Source organism: Dermacentor andersoni, chromosome 10 (assembly GCF_023375885.2).
Source record: "Dermacentor andersoni chromosome 10, qqDerAnde1_hic_scaffold, whole genome shotgun sequence".
Lineage (NCBI taxonomy): Eukaryota > Metazoa > Arthropoda > Arachnida > Ixodida > Ixodidae > Dermacentor > Dermacentor andersoni.
In genome coordinates, this window is record NC_092823.1 from 126,728,648 (window position 1) to 126,750,806 (window position 22,159).

The window sequence follows — 22,159 nt, forward strand, 5'->3', positions numbered from 1 at the left end:
AAAGTGCACCTGAATGTGACATGCCCCCGATTCATAGAAGAAAAATAAAGCATGCACCCCACGTTTACGATCAGAAAAAAAAGAAGGCAGGGTTTACCTTTGTAGACGAATTTTTTTTAATGTGCTTTCATAATTAAAGCGATGTGTCATCACCACTTGCACTTCATTGGCAACAGGTACCTAGCACACAGGGGCGGTAATTTTGAACGATAAATTTTAGAGTTACTGCTATCACTTTTGGAAGACTGCGTAGGACTCGTCGACCTATGCATCCGACAGTGTTCCTGGCATTGCACAGATAGCGAGCTGGGCATAGCACCAGAAACGCCGAGGCCGACAACGCCGACATATCTGGTGCCGAGTCGTGCAAAATCTTGCAAAAGTGAAAAGTTAAAGGCCGAGAAGATGGCTCAAGATCGTAGTCGAGCGCAGGGTGAACCAACAGCAATCTCTACAGAAAGAATACAAAATAAATTAAAAATAAAATAAAAAGAAGTAGAAGTTTCGCCTCAAAGGCAAAGCATCGATTGCGACAGCAAATTAGTAGACTGCTATACGAAGTACGGATATTACTTTCATCGGCTGTATAAACTTGTAAACATTCGCGTACGAACTAAATTAACAAGCATGGTGTCACGCCCGCACAAGCAAATATGGAACACATCTCACTCGATGACCATGGCAACTTTCTGTCAAAACGCTGAAATGAGGAAGCGGGGCAGCAGCAGCATGCGAATTTACTGTCATGCTGCCTCTCGCTTCAACGCAAACGAAGCGGCAAGAACGGAGCGCACACGAAGCTATTAGCCCTCTGTGCACCTTGACTCTGAACTCATCGCATATCGCTTTCAACATAGGGCCCGGGCAGTCATGCCATACGCAGCCGCCGCCGTTGTAGTAAAACTTCTACATAAAAAGCTTTGAAAATAAATGCAGTAAATAATGCACAGGAAATTTTGTTCATTCGTGTAATTCCTGCTCTGCCTCTGTGCGCAGCTACATGATGTGTGGCAGCGCGGAAGAGCTTCGGTCCATGTCCAACTGGGAAGGCAAGACCCACACGTCGCGGCAGAAGCTCATGGAGAAACTCCAGAGTGAGTTTAAATCCCTTCTTTTGCGTCTTTGTGCACTGCATCTATGCTTTCTTGTTTGGCGTGGCAATCTTGTAATTATGAAAAGCCGTGGATTTGTTGCAGCTGCTGAAGAACTGGTAAACATATGTCAGTGATCTGTTTTTTGACATTTCTGAGATTCTGCTGTCCGTAAACTTTTGATGCCAGCTGTACAGAGGCCATGCTTGAAAACTAATGTGGAGTTTCTTGACATGCAGCCACTGACACTACCTTCATCATTTTTTTTGTCTTTTGACTACACATTCTATGTCACGGCAGTCGATTCTATATGGAGGGCAACCTGGAGCCACAGGCACCTGTATTCTGGGATAACTTTGTGCTCGTTCAAGCTACAGCTGCGGAATACTTTCTGTGGCACTGAAGGAGAAGTTACAGGGGCAGAGCCTCTGCAAATGTTTTACTATGCCAAGTAGTCCGGCAGAGTCTGACAGCACTTTTCGGTGTCTGTTTCTAGGAGCACGTACAGACTCGGCGTGGCTTGCTACTTGCGATGGTTTTGAATTTGCCAAAACATGGAGGGGCGTAGCGTGAAAATAAAATTCAACATTACTGATGCAGCAGCATATTTTATCTGTTATGTTAAGATAAGTGCTGTAGTAAAAAGACAGTCTGTGTTTCTCATAACTCAGTTTAAAGGTTAACTGCAGTGAAATGTAACTTTGGCTGAATTGGTTATGAGTGAGTAGTATATATACTGTTGAAGCAATCTTGGCATAGCTGCGGGGCTGGTAAGTGTCTTAATTTTCTTATTAGCAGCCCTTAAATAGCACGTAGGCAGATGACGCGGGCACCTGGTGGTTGGTGGATATGACGCAAGTCCCAGCATGTCGCCTCCGAGATATTTCAGTGCACTGTGGCAAGCCACAGGCAGTGGCTTATCTCCGAGTTCGTGCCGAGGAGCCGTTTATTCTTAGCTGCGTGTCACTTTTGTTGGGGGTATTGCGGCAGCATTTTATTTTTAGTTTCAGTATCGCACATGTCTGCATTTGCAAGCCTTTCGTCACGTATCCGCTCATATTTCGAACAACGCTTTTTCATGCAGGATGCTCTGTTTCGTTGCACTTGGCTTAAATGCGAATGAGAGTGTGGGACTATGTTCCAGGGGCGCTGTCGCACATGCGCTTTGGCTTCGTAATTTTCTCTCCGACGCCACAGAAAGTTGTCTGCCAGTCCAGCCCGCCGGCTGCAGACTTGCATGCCTGTCTCGCCTCAAAAGTCCTTTCCCGTGCGGGTGTGTGCGCAGGTTTTCTGCCGGCGAACGTGATGCTCCCTCCACGGCGCCTGCGGGCGCTGTTGGGCCAGGCGGTGGAGCTGCAGCGGGACCGCTGCACGTACCACAACGAGCCCACGCACCTCCGCAGCGACCCGTCCTTCATTTTGGACGACAACTGCTGCCTCCTCACCGACCACGTCTGCTCCCGGGAGCAGTTTCCCTGCCGCACCATTCAGGTAACGGAAGGCGTTGGCGCGGCGGCTGTGCGAGGCCAGCTGCATTGAAATTTCACTTTGCCCAAGCTGTCTGTAAGCGAGTACTCTTGAAGCAATCTTGGTGCAAAGCTGCAGGGCCAGTAATAAGTAGACCTTTTACGTGATTGTGAGGCTAGCTTCCCTGCGAGGAAGTTTGCCCAGCTCATGGTGGCATGGTCATTTTTTGCAAACAGCGTGTACAAGCAGAGTTTGCTTGTATTGTCACATGAAAAATGTAGACGTTGCTGAAGTGGTGAAACCCCGAGCAAGAGACAAGACCCAGCATGGGCAGCTAGCACTTCGCCTTCATTTGCATGATGACTGGTGCTGCCATCTATTGGGCAAATGTTCACTGTAGAGCACTGTAAGCACACTTGGAAATTATGAAAAAGGTCTGTGGTGGTCATATGACAGCCTTTAGCAATAGATCTCAAGCACAATAGAAGCCAACTTTGAAGGCCATACTTTTGCATACTGCAAGCACCAGAAGTGATTGCAAGAGCCGAAAGTGCGTTATGGCAGTCATGTTTTGAACACCACCTATTGTCTAATTGTTTTAGCTAACGGCTTTTAAATATCACCTTACCAAACAAACCCTTACGTAAAACCCCTTTTGAGGTTCCTCAAACACAATTTGCTGAACTGAGATGAGCACCTGGGGGTCAATGTAAATCACACAGGTCTCTGAACACAGCCTCCAAGACATTCGGTCTGTGGCGTGCGCCTCCTGATCTCTGAGGTCATGCTGGATCTTGAAATTTCGGGTTCCGCATCATTTTCAAGGAGCAGTAATGGTGGCGATCTTTTGTATAGTTTCATTATAAAAAAACATCTGCTTTTGCGAGCTTTTCTTGAAGCATTCACTTGTAAAAGTGACATTTTGCACCGAGGCCTACTCAATGTCATCATAATTTAACACTAGGTATTTTACGCTTTTCGAAATTGTGTCGCAGAGTGTGTTTAACGATTGCCATTTGTGAACTATTTCTCCCGCGAAAGTGAGCCACTGTTAGAATGTTTACTTCAGCAGTCTTCACCCAGAGTTTTCAGAATACAGTTGAACTGTCGTATCCTGTTTCCTCTGAAAATCTACTGTCATTTTGTCATTTTCTCCGACTTGTGTACTGCTTGGCTTAGCATAAGTGCTTAGAGGTTCTAAGACCTCTACTATATTGTACTAGGCACTGATGTACTAGGCACAGCGATAACCTTCTGGAACCTGTCCTTCAGAATGCTGCCATTAGAGGGTGCCTCAAGCATCAAGGCAGCCAGTTGTGGTTCATTCAAAGCTTGAAAGCCAGATGGGTATTTCTTTCGATTTTGCTCATGAATGTAGAAATGGGTGTTTGTAGACGAAAGCGTTTTATTGTAATGGAGAGCTTTACGGGATATCCAGCTTATATAACATTGTAAAAAGTTTGTTGTGCTGTTTTTTTAACGGAAGCACAGGACCCTGTTTGCGGTTGAAAAATTTCAAACAAGCAGACAAAAAAATAAGTTATATTGTCCGAACTGCTCTTGGCGTGCTGTGCAGATTCTCAATGACCACTGTGATGAGGTGTGGTACTGCCGATTCTCCCATTCCGGTGAACTTCTCGCTACGGGATCCAAGGACTCCACTGTCAAGATCTGGGAGGTCAATCCGGTGAGTTCATTGCACACCCACTACTCTGATTTGACTGTTTTGATATGCAAGCTGACTGAGCTCAAGCCGTCCAATCACAGACTGCAAGAAATGTCACTTAGAAGGCGACACTTTCCCGCTTGTCCGTCACAGCTTATGTGTTACGGTTAGGGTTGTATCAAAAAACGTCATTGTATTGTATTATAAGACGAAATAAAATGCAACTTATTCAGTTCTGTTTCATTTTTAGAAGAAAATAGTTGAAATTACCCTTGGCAAAGATTCGGGCACTCGCTAGGTTTGGTTTTCACTTGACTCTGCGCCGTCCACGCTTCCGCGTTTCAGCACTTTCATTATCGTGTAGTGTTGCGCTGGTTTTGCTGGCTCGCACAAACTGCAAGTAGCAGAGAATTCAACTTCCACATGATGTCGCGGGATGCCCTAAGGGTCTAGGCCACTTGACCAAAAAAGCAGCTGCAGTGCCGAATCCACTGCTCTGTCTTGGCTCGGTGCCGCCGTCTGTCGGGCGCCGTTTTACTCACCAACGGCAGCAAAAAGTGGTGGTGGCATATGCAACGTCACCACTCCCCCGGTAGAGTGGTGGGAGATTTGAATTTCGAAAAAGGTATTCGGACCCTTGAGATGAAATTTTCTCGTAAAATAAGTCCTTTCTTGACACGAAACAAGAGTTGCTAGGTTTCTGGAATGGTATTTAAACAGTCCACGTCAACTTATTATTTGCCTTTAGTGCCCCTTTAAGAGCGTACCGTATTGTACCTGGCCTTGAAACCTTATTCATGAGCACACAGTGTATTATCGTGTTTGTGCCAAAAGGATTGGGATTAGAGCTACCATTTCCAAGCCTGTGTTATGCAGCAGGTGTCTTCTTGAGTGCTGCTGTTTATTGAGACCCTCATAATGGCTAGAAGCATGGCTTTGTAGTGGAACAAAAAGCTGGTTTTAAGCATCAATGTGATGTGCTCATTGCCATATCTGTGTTGCCTTGTTATCAATCCGTCCTTTGTTACACTGCGAAGCGGCGCATCTGATGTTTCACCAACTATTAGTCCCCATCACGTCATCACTAGCGTGTTGACTTCCTCTCTCATCCACGTGCATGCAGACGACGCTGACCCTTTCCCTGAAGCGAACATTGGAAGGCCATCCATACGGTGCTTCCTATGCCGCCTGGAGTCCTGACGACACAATGCTGCTGGTTTGTGGGCCTGAGGACGGTGCGGATGTGTGGCTGTGGAACGTTCAGGTGGGTGCCTTCTGCTTTGCCCGCTTGACGGGGTGACCAGTTCCACAGCTGCATTGAACTGCGCTTTGCTTTGCTTCACCAGTTGAACGTTGCAGCAACTGCATGCCGCAGTTCATTACAACACGGGACGACCCGACAGTCTCGGAGCATGAGGCTGTCATTTCTGAAAAGCAGATGTTTATGGAACTTCTCTTTTTTTTTTTTCAGTCGGGCGAGCTGCGAGTGAAGATGACCAACCAACCTGAAGACAGCATCACGTCATGCGCGTGGCACCGCGACGGAAAGAAGTTTGTCTCGGGCGGTATCCGTGGACAGTTTTACCAATGTGTGAGTGGCACCTCTTTGGTATACGCTGGCACGTTGGCCAATGAAAAGAAGCTGTGTGGAATAATTTTTCTCACCTCAATTTTTTTTCTCTGTTAGCATTGACACGAATGCAATCACTTATCGGGCCAATAGCCAAAGACTAGCGATTGTCTTATCTGGAGATGAAACATGCAAGCTCTGCCACTTTGACAGTGCAGTTATAGACACCTGTTGGTCATTAACTCAACCACAAATAAGTTATTGGCAAGATGAGCTTGTACAGTTTTTAAAGACTAACTGTGATATGAACATTGTGTAATGTGAAGTCTATAAAAACAGACGTGACAAACAGATCTAGTACAAGCTAACCACTGCAAATGAAGTCCTGAAGGGGCAGCCTGGTTCTGAAAACAGTCTTTTTAACATTTTTCCACCAATCTTAATGAAATAATGCATACTTGTCTAGCTTTTCATGCTGATTTCAAATATTTCGATTTTTGTGGAGGCTAATTATTTCTCAATATACTCACAAATCGCATACCATCGTTTCAGGCCTGTATTGTCAGAAAACGGCGAAGTTGAAATTTAGTTTTAATGCGTGGGCCAATAACTCAAAAGGCAGAGAATGCAATTATGCAAGCATTTTTTTTAATGTGGTCAATATAAGTGCCGCTATAATAAATTGAACTTCACTTTTGTGATGTGGGAACAAATTGGCAAGAAGAAGTCAAATAATTAAATGTTGAAGCCAGCATTTGACGATCTGCGAGCATTATTCCACCTATGATAGACACAACTTTCACTGAAAAAACAAATAAACATTTTTATTCTGCCGGCTCCAGGTGCCAAGATACCAAGGCAGGCAGTAAAAAAACATTGTGACAAAATTGAAATTGGCTCCGATTCACCACAGAGGCATGCTACATGGTCAAACGCCTGTATAGCAAGCGGCTGGGGTCTCCGAAATCATTCGTTATACAGGTCACTTTGTTGCAAAGGTCATGAAGCAAACCGCTAACAGTAGCAGTGGGACATAATTATTCCTTTATCATATAGGTCATTTAATTTAGAGGCGTTCATTGTAGAGACTGTAAATTCATTTGACTGTAAATTGGATCCATGAAGCGAGAAACTTTGTACAGATTAATATGAAATGAATTGTAGATATTGAATATGACTGGTTCAAAAATATGTTTTTGCAATTTTTGGCCTTCTAAAGGGCTCATCTACCTCCCTAAAGCAAACTAAGCCAACTTGGAGGTGCTCTTTAGTTTCTTATGAACCCTTTATAGACGAGTGTTGCCCACAGGCAACATACCAAAAGGAAATTTTCTTTTTTCTTTGCCAAGCTTTGGTAATGAGCCTGAAGTTTCTGGCTAGATGTCCTCGGCCTACATGGAATGACAGGCAGCAAGTGTCATTTGTTGGTTTGGAGCAGGAACAAAGGATGAGGAAGCAAAGTTTGTGGCTGCACTGACGTCACGCACGATGTAAAGCAAATAAAATGTGCACCTATGGCTTACACATGACGAGTGCTGTCTGTACAAATTTTTTACGCAGCCATAGGTGGCTTGGGGTGAAGTCTACTTTGTTTTCTGCTTGGTGTCTCCCCCACTATTGCTGAGAAAACTTCCGCCAAATATTTTTTCTGTTCATCGATTATGCTTATTCACCACGTGTTTTGCACATTTAGATAGAAAAATAAAAAAAAAATTTGGGTATTTTTATGTTTCGTCAATAAAGGGTCAAGAGGAACAAGTTTCCACACTGCGTTGTGGTGACTTCAGTGTACAATAACATACTGCTATGCTTATACACATACCCAGCCACGGCGGCCGCATTTCGATGGGGGCGAAATGCGAAAACACCTGTGTACTTAGACTTAGGTGCACGTTAAAGAACCTCAGGTGGTCAAAATTTCCAGTCCTCCACTACGGCGTGCCTCATAATCAGAAAGTGGTCTTGGCACGTAAAACGCCATAATTTAATTTTAATGCTTATACATATTGCATCTTTGAAACCCAGCTGTGATTCTTGTCTCTTAACCTGCAATGGCTTGCTTGATTCAGTGCATTGTTTTTACTTCTCACCAGAAGCCTCGTAGGGGCTACAGTGCAGTCCACTTATAACGATACCACATATAACGATATATCGGTTATAACGATGGGTCGACATGAGAGTGTCATTTTATGCATTAGGTCTATGGGGAAAAAAACCATTTATAACGATAGGTTATTCACCGCATATCGGATATAACGATCAAAATTTTGCAGTCTGGACGGCGTTTTCCGTGCCAAATAATCGTAACGATTGCGTTGCTTAGTTCCCTGAAACGAACGATGTCGAGACGAGGCGATGTTTACCTCCGTAAGTTCGTATCTGCCGCCATTACCGCACAGCGCGTCTCGCCCCGCCCGCGCACGAGTAGGCGCAGCCAATGTTGGCGCAGCGCGCCACAAGATGGCGCTAGCTGCTTCATGCGCATCGGCCACAGTCGCTCCGATAGAGAGAGAAAGAAAAAAAGAAGCGACGAGCAAAGCGGCGCGGTGGCGCCCGTCCCGCGTCTCTCTCGCGATAGCAGGCTGACGCCACCGAAGCAGCGTGCAACAAACGGTTCAACCCAGTTCGAAGATGGCGCCGACAAAGCGCAAAGCTGTGTCGCTTGACACGAAGATTGATATTTTGCAGGACTCTCGATGCGGCTTCAAGGTGAGCGCCCTCGTGAAGAAGTATGAGCTCGTTCAGTTAACGATATCAACCATCTTGAAAACCGGGAGCACCGCGATTGTGAAGGCAGGAGCTATCAGCGGCCATTCCGATCAGCGGAAAAGGGGTTAGAGACCCTTTGTACGCCGATGTTGAAGAGGCGCTTTACCAGTGGTTCATCACCAATTGCTTCAAGAAGGCGGGCTTTGTGTGTAAGGACGAACTTCCCCAACCCGCTGAGACCGACCCGGTGGAATTCGCTGACATAACCGAGCTCTGGGAGCTCGTTCCTACTGATGACACAGGTGGTGTGTCGAAGGAGGAGTTTTTGACTGCAGACAGTGCTGCCTCGTTCTGCGATGAGGTCACCGACGAGGCGATCGCCGAAGATGTGCTGTCTCGACAGACGCAAAGTTGTGTGACGATGGCAACGGCATCAGCGACAGTGACAACGAGATCGACAGTGGCTCCTTGACCCCAACCACGATGTCCACGCAAAGTGCACTGTCGTCGATCGACTCCTTAATTGATTTTATGCATGCTAAAGGATTGCCGCCAGTGTTCGCGCAGCAGCTGGAATCCATGCACACCGCGGTTGTGAAGCTGAAACTGCCGCAAAAACAAGTGCAGATTTCGGACTATTTCGGCGCGCCTAATCCTTGACACGGTCATTGGCGCTAGAAATAAAGTTTGTTTTTCACGGCCTACTGTATACATCATCTATTCTTTAGAGCAAGTAGCGAATTCGAGTTCAGAGCTGCAAAGGTAAAGAGCGCAAACGCGTTTAAAATTTTTTTTTTTTGGTAACTGCAGTCCAGATATAGCGATCATCGGTTATAACGATCATATTTTTCGTCTTTCTCGATATCGTTATAAGTGGACTGCACTGTATTTTTATACCCAGACAATCAAATCCAGATGTAACAAACCTGGATAAAGTTAATTATTTTCTACATCGAGCATGCAAAGTTTAGTGAATGATGCTCGTGTAAAGTAACTTCCTTATAACAAAACTGGATATTGTACATATGGAACTCAGGGTGTCCACTGCCCTGGTGGATGTGATGTGGCAGTACTGTAAATGTATTGAGAGAAGTAGACTGAGGAAGGTGTACACAATTTTGTGTATTTAGAATATTTGGAATGCCATTTTTATTGATTCTCATGAACACGGTAAGACACGGGCAAAAAATACAACCTTGCTACCCCTAGTCCAGTTTTCATTAAGCGGATAGTACCTTCCTGGCTTCTTTTCTCCATTAGATATAACAAATCCGTACTAATGAATGCATCGCAAAAGTTCATTTGTTATAGGCGAGTTTGTTATGTTGTACTACCTGACATATTACTTTTATTGCACAAAACCTGGTTATAATCGGGTTTCTCTGTATGTAGCACTTTCTCAATTCTCAGAGTACTGCCCCAACAGAGTACTGCTAATAAACCGTTAACTTCACGTCTTCTTTCATTTTCATTCAACTCATGCACCTCTCGTATGGCAACCCTCTCGTATGACAAGCCTCTCGTATGACAAGCCTCTCGTACGATATGCCTCTCGTACGACAAGAGTTGATTGAATGGCGTGTCTGTCGCCTGCGGTGCAGGACCTGGACGGCAACGTCCTGGACTCGTGGGAAGGTGTTCGGGTACAGGGCCTGCACTGCCGTAAGGACGGGCGCACGGTGTTGGCCGCCGACTCCCACCACCGAATCCGGGGATACGTCTTTGATGATCTCACCGATTTCAATGTGTACGCACTGCCTCCTTCTCCACTGCGACACACTGCACGTTGAGTTAGCTGCGTTAAGAATTTCTTATCGTTAAACTGGAGGAACAATCGGCGCGCTGTGCTGGCAATGTACGCGTGTGAATTCAGGGAAGTGAGATTCTCGGATTGGCACCTTTCTTGGAGTGCTAGGACACCTTTAAGAGGTGTCTGGCGAGCAGCATTCCCTCTGTTGCAACAGTTGAGTCTCTGCTAAAACGTGTTAAGTACCTTTTTCTTTAGTGTTGTTATGTAAAACACCGCTTACTAGGACATAAGAACTTGTGCTTGGCTCTGCAATCACATAAAACACGGAACAGTTCCATAGGGCCGCTAAGGCTAGAGGAAAAAAACCACGAGGTCGGCGCTTTCGGTGCATCGGTTTCAGTCGTCTGTTTCAATGGTATTTCGCTTGCCTGTACCACGTGAGAATAAACTTTATTGAAAAATGTAGTGCAAGTGAACCAAAACTTTTCTATCCAGATTTCATTCCAAGAAAGCTTCATTAGTGCAGCCACGGCCACATTTTAGCCAAGCCATGTTTGAGACAAGCCGGACGCACCCGTATCCTGACATTCCCACTGCGGCACAGTGCCCATTGGAAAACTCGCATAGACGGTGTCACCAGGCAGATCTCTCCCTCTAAGTAAGATTCTGAGAAACAACTCTCTGGCTGCATTGTTCTGCAAAATGCCAGGCTGCAAGTTGATGCGGCATGGTGCGCCCACTGAGTTGGGCTGTGGTTATGTTAGATTATTAACAAATTACTTTTCTACTTAGTGGCTGACTCGCAGATGTTAAAAGTATTGTTTTTCATTCAAATATAGCAACTGCAAGGATAATATACTTGAACTGAACTTGCTTTGAGCAACACAGTAGGGTGTCATTCTATTGGTTGCTGTTCTAGTGCTGTTGTTTTCAAATTTATATGTGCGTCATTTTGAATTGCTGCACTTTCCGCATAGTTTGATTGCAATAAAAGGTAACCCCTCCAGGTGCCAAAAAGTTTGTACAGTGAAGATGGATGTTCGCATTTTTTGCGTCTTCAGCATCATTAAAGTCAAACTGCAGTAGAACTGATTAAGAGTTTTGAAGGATTTGGCGAGTTATTTTCTAGGTTACAAAACATGACTCCGTGCATGAATTTTCTGCAAGGGCATCAGATATGAGGACACCAGCAACTATTTAATGTCTTGCATACTTGAAAAGCAGCTAGGTGACCAGTTGAATATGCCGGATGTAAACCGTTCTTAAAAAAACAATGACAGAAGTGAGCCTCTACATGTGTCGAGTTATTGGCACCCACAGCAAACACTCAAGTGCCTGTCTTCCAACTCCTTTCACTAAACCAGTTATTCACATTTGCAGCCAAGGTGTGACCAGAAGTGTGTCAAGATGTGTGCGACAAGTGTGCCTACTGGTTCCTATCTTGTGCAGGGTCCAGGAGGAACATCCCATTATATCATTTACGGTTGACGACACGGGGCGGCTTGCTTTGCTCAACCTTTCCTCACAGGTAAGCACGGCAGGGACATGGGGCGGTTTGTATGATGTTCCGCAATAAATGATTCCTCTGTCGGCAGTTTGCAAGCAAAAATTGCAGTGTGGCAAGGGAGAATGAAGGAGAGCCACGACATTGGTTGGCAAACCATTACAAGTTCTTTGTTTTTTGTTTCTTTTTTAACTTGGAGTAGTGGGACCAATATGTTTGTTCTAATAATCGGTGTCGATACAGCAGAAGCTCTTGCAGACTACTTTTAGTTCGTGAGGTACATTTGCTCGAATAAGCATGGTGGGTTGCTTATTGGCACGTGCGTGACGAGCTGAAAGATCACGTGCACGGCGAATGCACTGTGTAGCCGATTCATGCAGTCACCAGTTGCACGCATGCACAAACTGGGCTCTCCATGCAGATTTCGACTTGAAATTTTAATTTGAAGTCTTTCACTTTCAAGTCATTCCCACCAACAGTGACTGCCACTTTAGCACGGCATGTGTGATGTCACGAGTTGCGAGGTTGTCGATTGCAGGGTCATCTGCTCCAAAAATTGTAAACCGTGTGTGCTGTCCTGAAAAAGTGCATTGCTGGCAAGGGTGCCGCCGATGCATTGTGCCTTCATTCGCACGTTAAGAACAGGGCAAATTGTAGATACCAGAAGTACATGTTGCTGGGCTAGTCGGTTCATATTGCCGAGTAGACCATAAATTTGATTGCTATGGCGCAAACAAGGAAGGACGGAAGGGAACAAAGGGAGCGCTCCCCTTGTTCCCTTCCTTCCTTGTTTGCGCCATAGCGATCAAATTTATGGTCTACTCGGCAAATTGTGGATAGCCTGTATGAACAATCTCGGGCTGATCGCCAATGGCCAAGATGCATAACCACACAGAATGTGACTTGCAACATCGCACATTACTATTGCCAGGCTGCCGTGCGATTCAAGTGTGATAAAAGTAGGTAACTCGTACATTGTGTGAATGCACTCAAATTTTGCCACCTTGCTGTGGGATGCATAGGGATTAGCGTGCAATGTACTATCCAGGTTTAAAAATTGGGGTCATGGTCCCACGAAGTAACATTTATTATGGTAATTTCGTTTCTGCAGCACTTGCAAGCATCTAAATGTTTGTCTCGGGGGCAAGATTTCTTTGGCTTCAATCTCAAGCGTGCTCTGCATTGCTGCAAACTGAATCTGAGCACGATATGAACCACTCAAGTGTACTACAACGGGGGTCTTTGTCCTGCATTGGACGGGAAATAGGTTCGCCGTGAAGAAATGCTCCCTCCTGCGCAGGGTGTACACATGTGGGACCTGGACGACAAGGTGCTGGTGCGGAAATTCCAGGGTGTCACGCAGGGTTACTACACCATCCGGTCGTGCTTTGGCGGCGTCAACCAGACGTTCGTTGCCAGCGGGAGTGAAGGTACGTGGACTGTGGCCAGTCTCCAGTGCGTTGCTATTAATGCATCTGCATGACGGATGGCTCCGTGGATTACTGTTCTGCCGACAGTAAATCTGCAATTCATCCGGCTGTGAATAGCGTCCACATGGAAGTTGAGGCTAGCAGGCAACAGAGTTAGAAAAAAATATTGCTACTCTATACTTCGCATTTTATGCAAATTCTAGTGGAAGACTTGTTTGAGAGTAGCGTGAAGGTCGAGGTTGCGAGGAAAGGACAGTTGAATGCGATTTCTGTTGTTTTGTTCGAGTTGGAAAATTATGAATGTTTGCTTCCTTGAAAACGGTCTTCTTTGCCAAAGGACAGTGCTTGTTGCCAGACTTGCAAACCAAATTGGGCTAAATCTGTGGTGTTCGACCACCAAAATCCAGGGAATCAGCACGTCATTTTCCAACCGTGTGCATCACAGATGAGGTGCTACCAACAGCAGTCCATGATGTGTAGTTGTGCGATGTGTCATCCGGCATGGGCGTCTGGCACGGGCAGCGGGCATAACGAACCACTGACACGGCAATCGCTTTTCACGGTTTTGTGTTCAGTGCGTGCGCGAAAGTGAAAGCGTAATGGAAAGATGCTGTTCCTGCAACATAGCCTTGTTGTCCTGCACTTTTTGACAGAGTGCATGATCACGTCCTTTCCTCCCCCGTGTCTTCCGCATGCAGACAACAAGGTGTACATCTGGCACGTCAAGTGGGAGAAGCCAATCGCCGTGCTGCAGGGCCACTCGCGGTCAGTGAACTGCGTCAGCTGGAACCCGGCCTGCCCGTCGATGCTGGTCAGCGTCTCGGACGACTGCACTATCCGCGTCTGGGGCCCCGCAGCTGCCGTACCCACCAACCTGCCCAACGCGTCACCCAGCTCCCAGTCGGGTTGGCATCCATTTGTTTTACACCCTCTTGTGTTGTAATTTGAACTAGGGTTGCCAACTGTCGAGCGGACAGAGTCTGGACGGGAAGTGTGGGGGGGGGGGGGGGGGGGGGGGCGATGATCGACTCAGTTAGTACCAGAGGCAGTCTGTACGTGCAACAATGTCGGACAAGTTTTCTTAGTCGGACCATGTCGTGGTTTACAACAAGAAAGGTGCCTGCCTAACATGGCTAGAGCCATGGCAAAAATGAAGCCGCCTTTATTTATTTGTTTACCAGAGTATCCACACAGTGCCTTCAATGGGCATTACAGTGGAGGTGAATTGCATAAAATAAAAAATAATATATGAACTTGATAAAGGCAACTGTGAACTTCTTTCTTCAGTCTCCTCATTCAATCCCCTTTCTCCCTTCCCCAACGCCACAAGATGATCATGTCTTTATTATTACATCATGCAGCTTCTGTACGAACACATCATTTGAAGTTACTTTTACAACATCACTTGGTAGCCGATTGCAGACTTTAGTTGTATAGGCCAGACTTCAGATGCATTGTCACAAACATTATGTTTGTGACAATGCAAACGAAGACGAAAGAGAAGAATGTGCAATCGAGCTGTCGGGCATTATAAAAAGGCAATGTGGTTTATTGATTGTTACTCGGCAGAAAAAAAAGAAAGCTAAAGTCGGGACATTTGGTTGTCCCGACTGAGTCAAAGCAAGACTCGAGACATTCACTCAAAAGTCAGAACTGTCCTGCTAAATTCTGGACAGTTTGCAGCCTTACCTTTAATGGTGCCTCAGATGACCGCATCACTCGGGCATGAAGGAGTACTGACTTACATTTTCTAATTTCCATAAACTTTACAGTACACTTCTTACACATAAAAGGATGGCACTTTGCATGTTTGAAGGTTGGGGAACCGTAAGATATGTTTCAAATTTGATACTACAGTTGGTCTCGAAATGCTAGCCCCGGTGTTATCCACATTATTATGAGGTCATGACATGGAGCAACGTTTGCTGACGTGTTGCAAGATGGTTAAGTAGAATAATGTGGCTAAAAGAAACAAGTGAATGCTACAGACATTCACTGCGACTGCACTAGCTCTTCACTGCTGCAGCCACAGTTGCTAGCCAATCGCGTCATGAGGCCATGACGCATACACTTCCTAAGTACAAAAACTGAAACTGGCTCGTAGGAACGAGTATTATGGTAAATTATTTAGGGCACTCTGGCCCTTTCCAGTGTTTCTTCTACCATTTAGAAAGTTTGGACCTTCATTGAGTAGAAAAATGTGGGTCGAAAATTCACGTCAATATTCCTTTGAGACCTGTAGAAGAGCAGATTTTCTCGCATCATATGTCAATTCTCATTACCGATCCTATGCAGCAAACCCTAGAATCCCATTGTTTGCTGATATCTCGTGGTCGTTCATATTGCCAGGGCAGCAAAGTGTTGAATGTCAGTATCTTTTTTCAGCATTGATTCCACTGAATATACCGTAAGTATGACAGTATTTTTCTTCTTGTGTGCACAGTTTGCTTCTCTGTAATTGGTCTTGCATTGTAAACACTGGTAGTTCGCAAGGCGAGGGGGGGGTGAGGTTATAGCATTTGCATGCCACTTCCCTAAGAGAATGTGGCATATCCAACCACAACTTTCAACTTGCCGATGACAAGTTGTCACTTCCTTTCAGGCTAATCGCCCTGTGTTCCAATTTAAGAGAGTTCCTAATTTTCTTTGTGACTTTGAATCCTTAAGACATTATGGTCAAGAATTTTCTCAGGTGAGAGCACAAGTCTGAGCCTCTTGATGTCTGAGCAAAGTGCCTGTGTCATAGCTTCATCTCGAGGAGGAATGCTTACTGTGGATGCAAAGCTATGATTATATTGACTTTCAAAAGTGTTGATATTTTTTTGAGGCTATCGATAGTGCTATTGATGGTATTACAATAGATTGCTATGAAACTATCAATGGCGTAAAAAAGCTAAAGTATTGCTGTCAATAGTATTTTGGTGGTAGGACCATTGTGAACTGCCAGATCACACTAAACAGAACGCCAAATTGGTATGCCAGCACTAATTATAGCTCAATTACATTGAAGTCCTGAAAAATGCATTTTATAGACAGTCTACCTAGTGCTTCAGATCAAGTGCTTTGTCTTCGGTTGGAAGTCGCGTTGCCTTGAAAACAAATTTAAAGCTGCGATGAGCTATTTCATTTCACTAACTTTAACCTGCTTTACTAACGAGACATTAATTTTTTTCTTTCGTTCAGGTGAGATGGGCGAGGGGTCTCCCTACTCCAACGGCAGCAGCAATGGTGTCTGTGACGGCGATGGCAACTCGGTCGTCTAGCGTCACGCCACCTTTTCTTATCTTCTAAGGGACTTTAATCAATCCATGTTTCATAGCATTGTGCGGAGAGGGAGAAAGAGAAATGGAATGTGAGAAAAGGCTGTCTGGATCGCGCTGCCGCACAGTGTGTCGACGGTTACGCCCATGCGCTTTGTCAGCCAGGCGCAAGTGTGCTGGGAATCGCCGAAGACATCCAGCCTGCAGATCGCCGTCAAGTGCGCCGAGGGGTGACGGCACGCGCGCGCTCTCCGTTTCTGGCTCGACTTGGCTCCGAAGCTGTCCAGGCAGCGGAATGCGCACACGACGTCTGTCGCTTAATATGCACGCGGCTTTAGTTTTGAGGCTCGACCCGGCTGCAGATGTCTAGGCTCTTAGATGTCTGGGAAGTGTTGCCGAGCTTAGCAGACGAAGTCGGCTGCGCTGTTAGAGGCTCAGTCGGCTGGTTGCATAACGTTGGCTAGTGAATGCCGTGCGTGTGATTTCGAAGGCTCGTCATTTTTTTTTTTCCTTTTCTCCTTCAAGGTTTTGCACGTGGGGAGAGAATGAGAGAGTTCTGTTCGATGTGTTGCAAAACCCATTTTTAAAATTTCGTGGTCAATTTGCGATTGCGCATGCCATGTGCTTCATATTGGAAATTGCTGTTCTGTCGCGCGCTCGTGTTGGGGGCGCACTTTAAACCATCAGTTGTTAAAACTGAAAATTTTTGTTTATTGGCTGGCAGTACAGTTTTCGTCAATGTCATTGTACGTTCTCAACGTGTGTAGACGGCTGTCGCGCCGTAAGGTAGACTCGTACCTTGCGGAGGTGTATTCAGTGTTGTGATATTGCGCTGAAAACCCGCACTGCCACTGCTTTTACATGCTGTAACCTTGTGCTGTATTGAGCAATGGTTGAGCATGTTTGACAGTTCTTCGAAAAAAAAAAAAAAAAACTATGCCTAAGTCGGAGCAACTAGGTTTCAAACGAAAATTATAACTGTGCCCATGTGGGCATCGTATGTTGCATTGGTACATCTGGCTTTAATGTTTGTCGTTCCTGTTCAGATGGGCCTATTAATGTACGAGACTTGACGTTGCAAAGAACACACTGAAACAGCTGTTTACGGGCTATAGCATGCTCAGACGTGTAGCGGATTGCATGAATGTACGAGTTTTGACTTTCGTCATAGAGGAACTGGCAGCGAAATACACATCGCCGTGAGCAATGTAGTCGATACGATGGGGACGCCCAAAGGATTTAAGGCTGTTTTTGAGCAAATAAAGTGTTGGAGATGGAATTGCATGCATTTTTTTTTTCTCGCTTGGTGGCGTTAATGAGGTTTGAAATGAGGTAGTTTTCTCTAGCGTAGGAAGCTCAGTCTGCAGTTTATATTGAAAGTGACCTGCGTGCCGCATACAACAATGTAAATACCGACCGCACGAGTGTTTTGAGAGCATGAATGCCTCGATCACCTGGAAAACACACAGGGGAAAGAAATTACTGTGACCCAAGATGCAAGTCTCGACATGGCGGGACCCTTAAAAGAAAAAAAAAAATTGGGTGCATGACTTAGACTCGAATACAGGAAATGTAACAAATTAGAATTCCTTCTTTCTGTGTGTGTGTGTGTGTTAAGTGCGTATGTTGTGAGCGTGCTGTAATAACATTTCCAGCATTAACCTTTTTTTTTCCGCTCCCACTGTTGCCAACCCAGTAGAAGACGCATATTCTCTAGAGAGCAGATACGGGGGCAAAAAAAGATTTTTTTTTTTAAAGTTCACACGTTTCGTTTAAGCTTTTGGCATTACGTTCTCACATGGTCATGTAACCGTGAGTAAAAGCCTTTCAAAAGTTGGGCACTTCCTTTTTTTTTTTTAGAATTTTGCCGTGAACACGTAGTGGTGGTCATGTTGATGATTATGGCCAAACTTTGCCCATTGCCCCCTTTCACTTGTTTGTTTGCTGTGTTGTGCTGTTTCTGCTGTTGCTTTTGTTGTTAAACGGTGTCCTGCTTGCCACCATTAATGAAATACAGTCGAACTTCAATATAACGAAGACAGATATAACTAAATATATTAAGCATGTAGCAAATACATGCTTATAACAAATATTGGACATAACGAAGGTATTTTCATGCTGGATGGAACTTTGTTGTACTGAGGCTTGGCTGTTACACCAATGCATCACCTTGTCAAGCCTGGCTTGTGCACTTTTGCATGCACAAACAAGTGATAATTGGTTTAGCCACACTTGGCAATCAGATATTTTTTTTTTTTTGAAAGGACAGGTACATCTACAATTGGTGTGTACAGTTTGCTCGCAGTAATTCAAACTGCTCAGGAGTGCAGCAACTTGTGTTCAGTTTGATTCTAAAAACTGAGCCGTTTGGTTGCTTAGCTTATATAATCTGACGTATTCGTAGTACAGATAACAAACGGGGAACAAGAAGCGAACAGGATACAGTTGTGAACATAAACTGGTGAAAATGTATTGCTGGGATACCAGTTGGTTTGTCATGGCTGCAAACGATGCCAGGGAACACGAAGAACAAGCGAGGCCAAGGACAAGCAGGGATTTACAGTAGTCTCGGTCTCCTTGCTTGTCCTCCGTGTTCTGTAGCTCCATTTGCAAACGTAGGCTGGTTCACTGCAGTGCGACAACAGCCTTGGCCACAAAATCAAAAGATGTCAAACCACTCGTGGCTTGCACTTGATGTGTGGCCACTGGTATTTAAAAAAAAGGAATGTGGATGAATAATAGGAGAGGCGTGCAAACAACTTCTCAAGTTACGTTTGACTGCAGGAACTATTACAGCCTTAATGTTTCTGGTTATATTGCAACGACACATGTTGCTTCAAAAACTAGCAATAATGCTGGGTTCAGCAGAATCATCAGAACTTGGTACACTTCTCTCAGGAAAGTCATTTAACACACGATAAATAATTTTGCTTTATTATGCAGAGCCCTATAATAAATGTGCACACAGACCAGTGAAAACAGTGAAAACATGTTTATCGGGCAGCAGCTCTTGTATGTTTTGAAATGGTTACCACTTCTGTCAACAAGAAATCTTCGGACAGCTGCATCGATGACCCATACCTTGATTATCCAATGGTATTAATTTTTGAAAGTGCTGTGGAAGCCTTTTGCTTCAATGCTGTTTGACTGGGAAAGAGAATTTTCCATAAAAAAGTGTAGTTTGTATTTGAAACAATCCAAGAGCGTGTTGAGGAGGTATTGGGCCAAGAAACTAGCGATGATTCCTCTAATTTCCATAATTCTTTTAATTAACTGTGATAACAGGTTGAGTTATTGCGAGTTCTCTGTATGTCACTTGTTGTTTGACTGCAATAGCCGGCGACCACATGCCTGTCAGCTTTGTGTACGTTTTTGTCGAGTCCCCAATTTGGACCATTTTTTTTTGTCTGCCTGCTTGATTATTGCCAGCTCTCTGTGAGAGCAGATAAGCAAATTTGACTGCTGATTTTTTCGTTTGTGCAAATATATTTTAATGCTTTTAGAAGAAAAAAAAAATGAAACGAATGTGTTGTGTGTTGTCTTGCTTGCCTTTTCCCACACTGACATGCTCAATAAAGCTCATCATCACCGTGATGTGCAAAAATGAATTAAGCGGAAGCTTTAGCTCGGGACCAGAGCAAAAATTCACAAAGATGAAATGCAGAATTACCTTCGTGCAGTAACTGCAGAACCGATTCAGATGAAACGTGTTGCATTTAAGAGAGAGGGCTCAATTCTGCCGACTCTAGGAAGCCCAGTTTTGATTTGGAGCATCTTGGTTTTTTACAAGAGAGGTCGAGAAATGTTGTTTTATAGGAAGTTTAAGCACAACTATTTACGAATCCGTAACTCTATATGAAAGACATTAGTACTTCTGTAAACTCCTTGCACTGCAGCATTTCGAGCGGACAAATGCGACATAAGAGTTTAGGTTGACATGAGGCAGTTACAATGCCTGCAGGGCATTTGAAGATGACAAACTTGCAAATTCCTAGTAGTGGTATATTGCAGGGCACTGATTAAAATACATCGGTTTTATTCACCTTCGGTGTCTCTCAGCAGGTGCAACCTAAATTGTGATCATCTCGCGCTTACATTGTCTTGCCATGTGACGGTCACTGTCATTCCACCAGATTTGTTGGCATTTGCCCAATAACAATCACATTATTGTCTGTGTTCAACAGTGCTTGGTTTCTTTGGCCATCGCTACAATGGGAAAGTATTATTTCAGAGTTATAGTTGTAAACTTGAAACTTATTATATATATATATATATATATATATATATATATATATATATATATATATATATATATATATATATATATATACTTTTTTTCAATTAGCTTTGTTGAAATTTTGACAACCTTAACCCATTTGTAATGCCCAAACACAGTTCCATGTCAACAAAAATTTGAACAAATCGTGGACATTTTTTTTCTGACCACAGAGAGTACATGTTATGTAAAAAAAGGTTTTTCTTAGTTATAACTTAGTTGCTGCATGAATTATTAATTGGTTTGTTAAGCTGTCCACTGCTGAAAAGTTACCTTATCATATCATTGGCACAACTATTGGCTTTGCATTAACCACGCTTCAATTGGCATTTTGAGGCATCAAACTTGGGCATTGTGGGCAAATACCTACGACATACAGTCAGTAGATTTTAAGTTTTTCTTTTAAGTGCAACAAATCTTGTCAAATTTGGTGCGGCAGATGCTGAAAAATATTTATCCAGTCCTGTGAACTTAGTGAGAAGCTCCCGCAGTTAAGCTTCCTTATGAAGACGACACTTTATTATAGTCGAAGGTTAAAAGAACAGTATACCTATTACCATATTGACATTATTTCTAACCAGGTCCCGTCTTGACTATTCCAGAGAGAAGATTACAAGTCTAATCACACTTGATTTGCACCATTGCCAGTTGGTCCCCGCAAAATTTAAAAAAAAATAAGAAGAAAGGTGTGTGTATATTTGTTGTAAAGAACAACTAAATGTTTAACAACTCTCTGGAGCTGGAACAGGGTGTCTACTAAGTTGACATTTCCAAATTTCCCCGAGTTTCCCAGGTTTTCCCCGAGTGTCTTTGCAATATTGCCTGAGTGACACAGAACTTTGTTTTGTCAAGACTGGCTGACACCATGTTGCCAGATACTGTGGCTCTCTAGTAAGCATGCTAAAAAATAATAAAAAAACGACTTAATTCATTTTGAATAAGGCATACATGTTATTCAAGATGAAATCGGAAGGGAAGGGTTATTAAAATGCACAGCAAGTAAAATACCTTTGCAAAAAAAAAATGGTAAGGCATTGCAAATTGAGTCGAACATTCTCAAATATGAATAAAAAGGAGCTGCATACAGAAAGAGATAGTTTCGAACATCCCCTTCAGTCGCGAATTATGATCGACTGTTGGTACATGTGTGAAACATAGATGGTGCTTGAGACTCCACTGAAAGCAAATCAAGGTCGTAGAATGACTCTTTGGGCATTTTGTGATGAGTCGTCATAATTACAGAGTAGCTAAATATTTGAATATTGTAAAGTCAGTCGTGCTACGTTTCTTCCTAAAAAGGATTAAATCCCCAGCTCAAATTACATTCACAAGCTATTCATTGGCGTCGAGCATTTCAAGAAAGAAGAAAAAAATATTTTGAGGTTGCTACCAACATGCCCCACGTCAAACGTCGCAAAAAATGCGGTAGTGCCTTC

General features: G+C 44.2%; 1 protein-coding gene across 3 annotated transcripts in view; it reads left to right on the plus strand.

The window, feature by feature from the left end:
* LOC126544987 (WD repeat-containing protein 26) overlaps positions 1 to 20,489 on the plus strand; it is a 34,746-nt gene extending 14,257 nt beyond the window's left edge. For 2 of the 3 annotated variants that reach the window (XM_072285028.1, XM_050192573.2), the window contains exons 6-15: positions 997 to 1,094; positions 2,365 to 2,582; positions 4,135 to 4,245; positions 5,348 to 5,488; positions 5,696 to 5,815; positions 10,105 to 10,250; positions 11,703 to 11,781; positions 13,058 to 13,187; positions 13,886 to 14,092; positions 16,371 to 20,489. In XM_072285028.1, coding sequence (XP_072141129.1) covers positions 997 to 1,094; positions 2,365 to 2,582; positions 4,135 to 4,245; positions 5,348 to 5,488; positions 5,696 to 5,815; positions 10,105 to 10,250; positions 11,703 to 11,781; positions 13,058 to 13,187; positions 13,886 to 14,092; positions 16,371 to 16,450 — 1,330 coding nt within the window. In that variant the 3' untranslated portion in view covers positions 16,451 to 20,489. The remainder of the gene's footprint in view (positions 1 to 996; positions 1,095 to 2,364; positions 2,583 to 4,134; positions 4,246 to 5,347; positions 5,489 to 5,695; positions 5,816 to 10,104; positions 10,251 to 11,702; positions 11,782 to 13,057; positions 13,188 to 13,885; positions 14,093 to 16,370) is intronic. The other variant, XM_050192575.2, reaches the window with a different exon arrangement.
* The last annotated feature ends 1,670 nt before the right edge of the window (positions 20,490 to 22,159 follow it).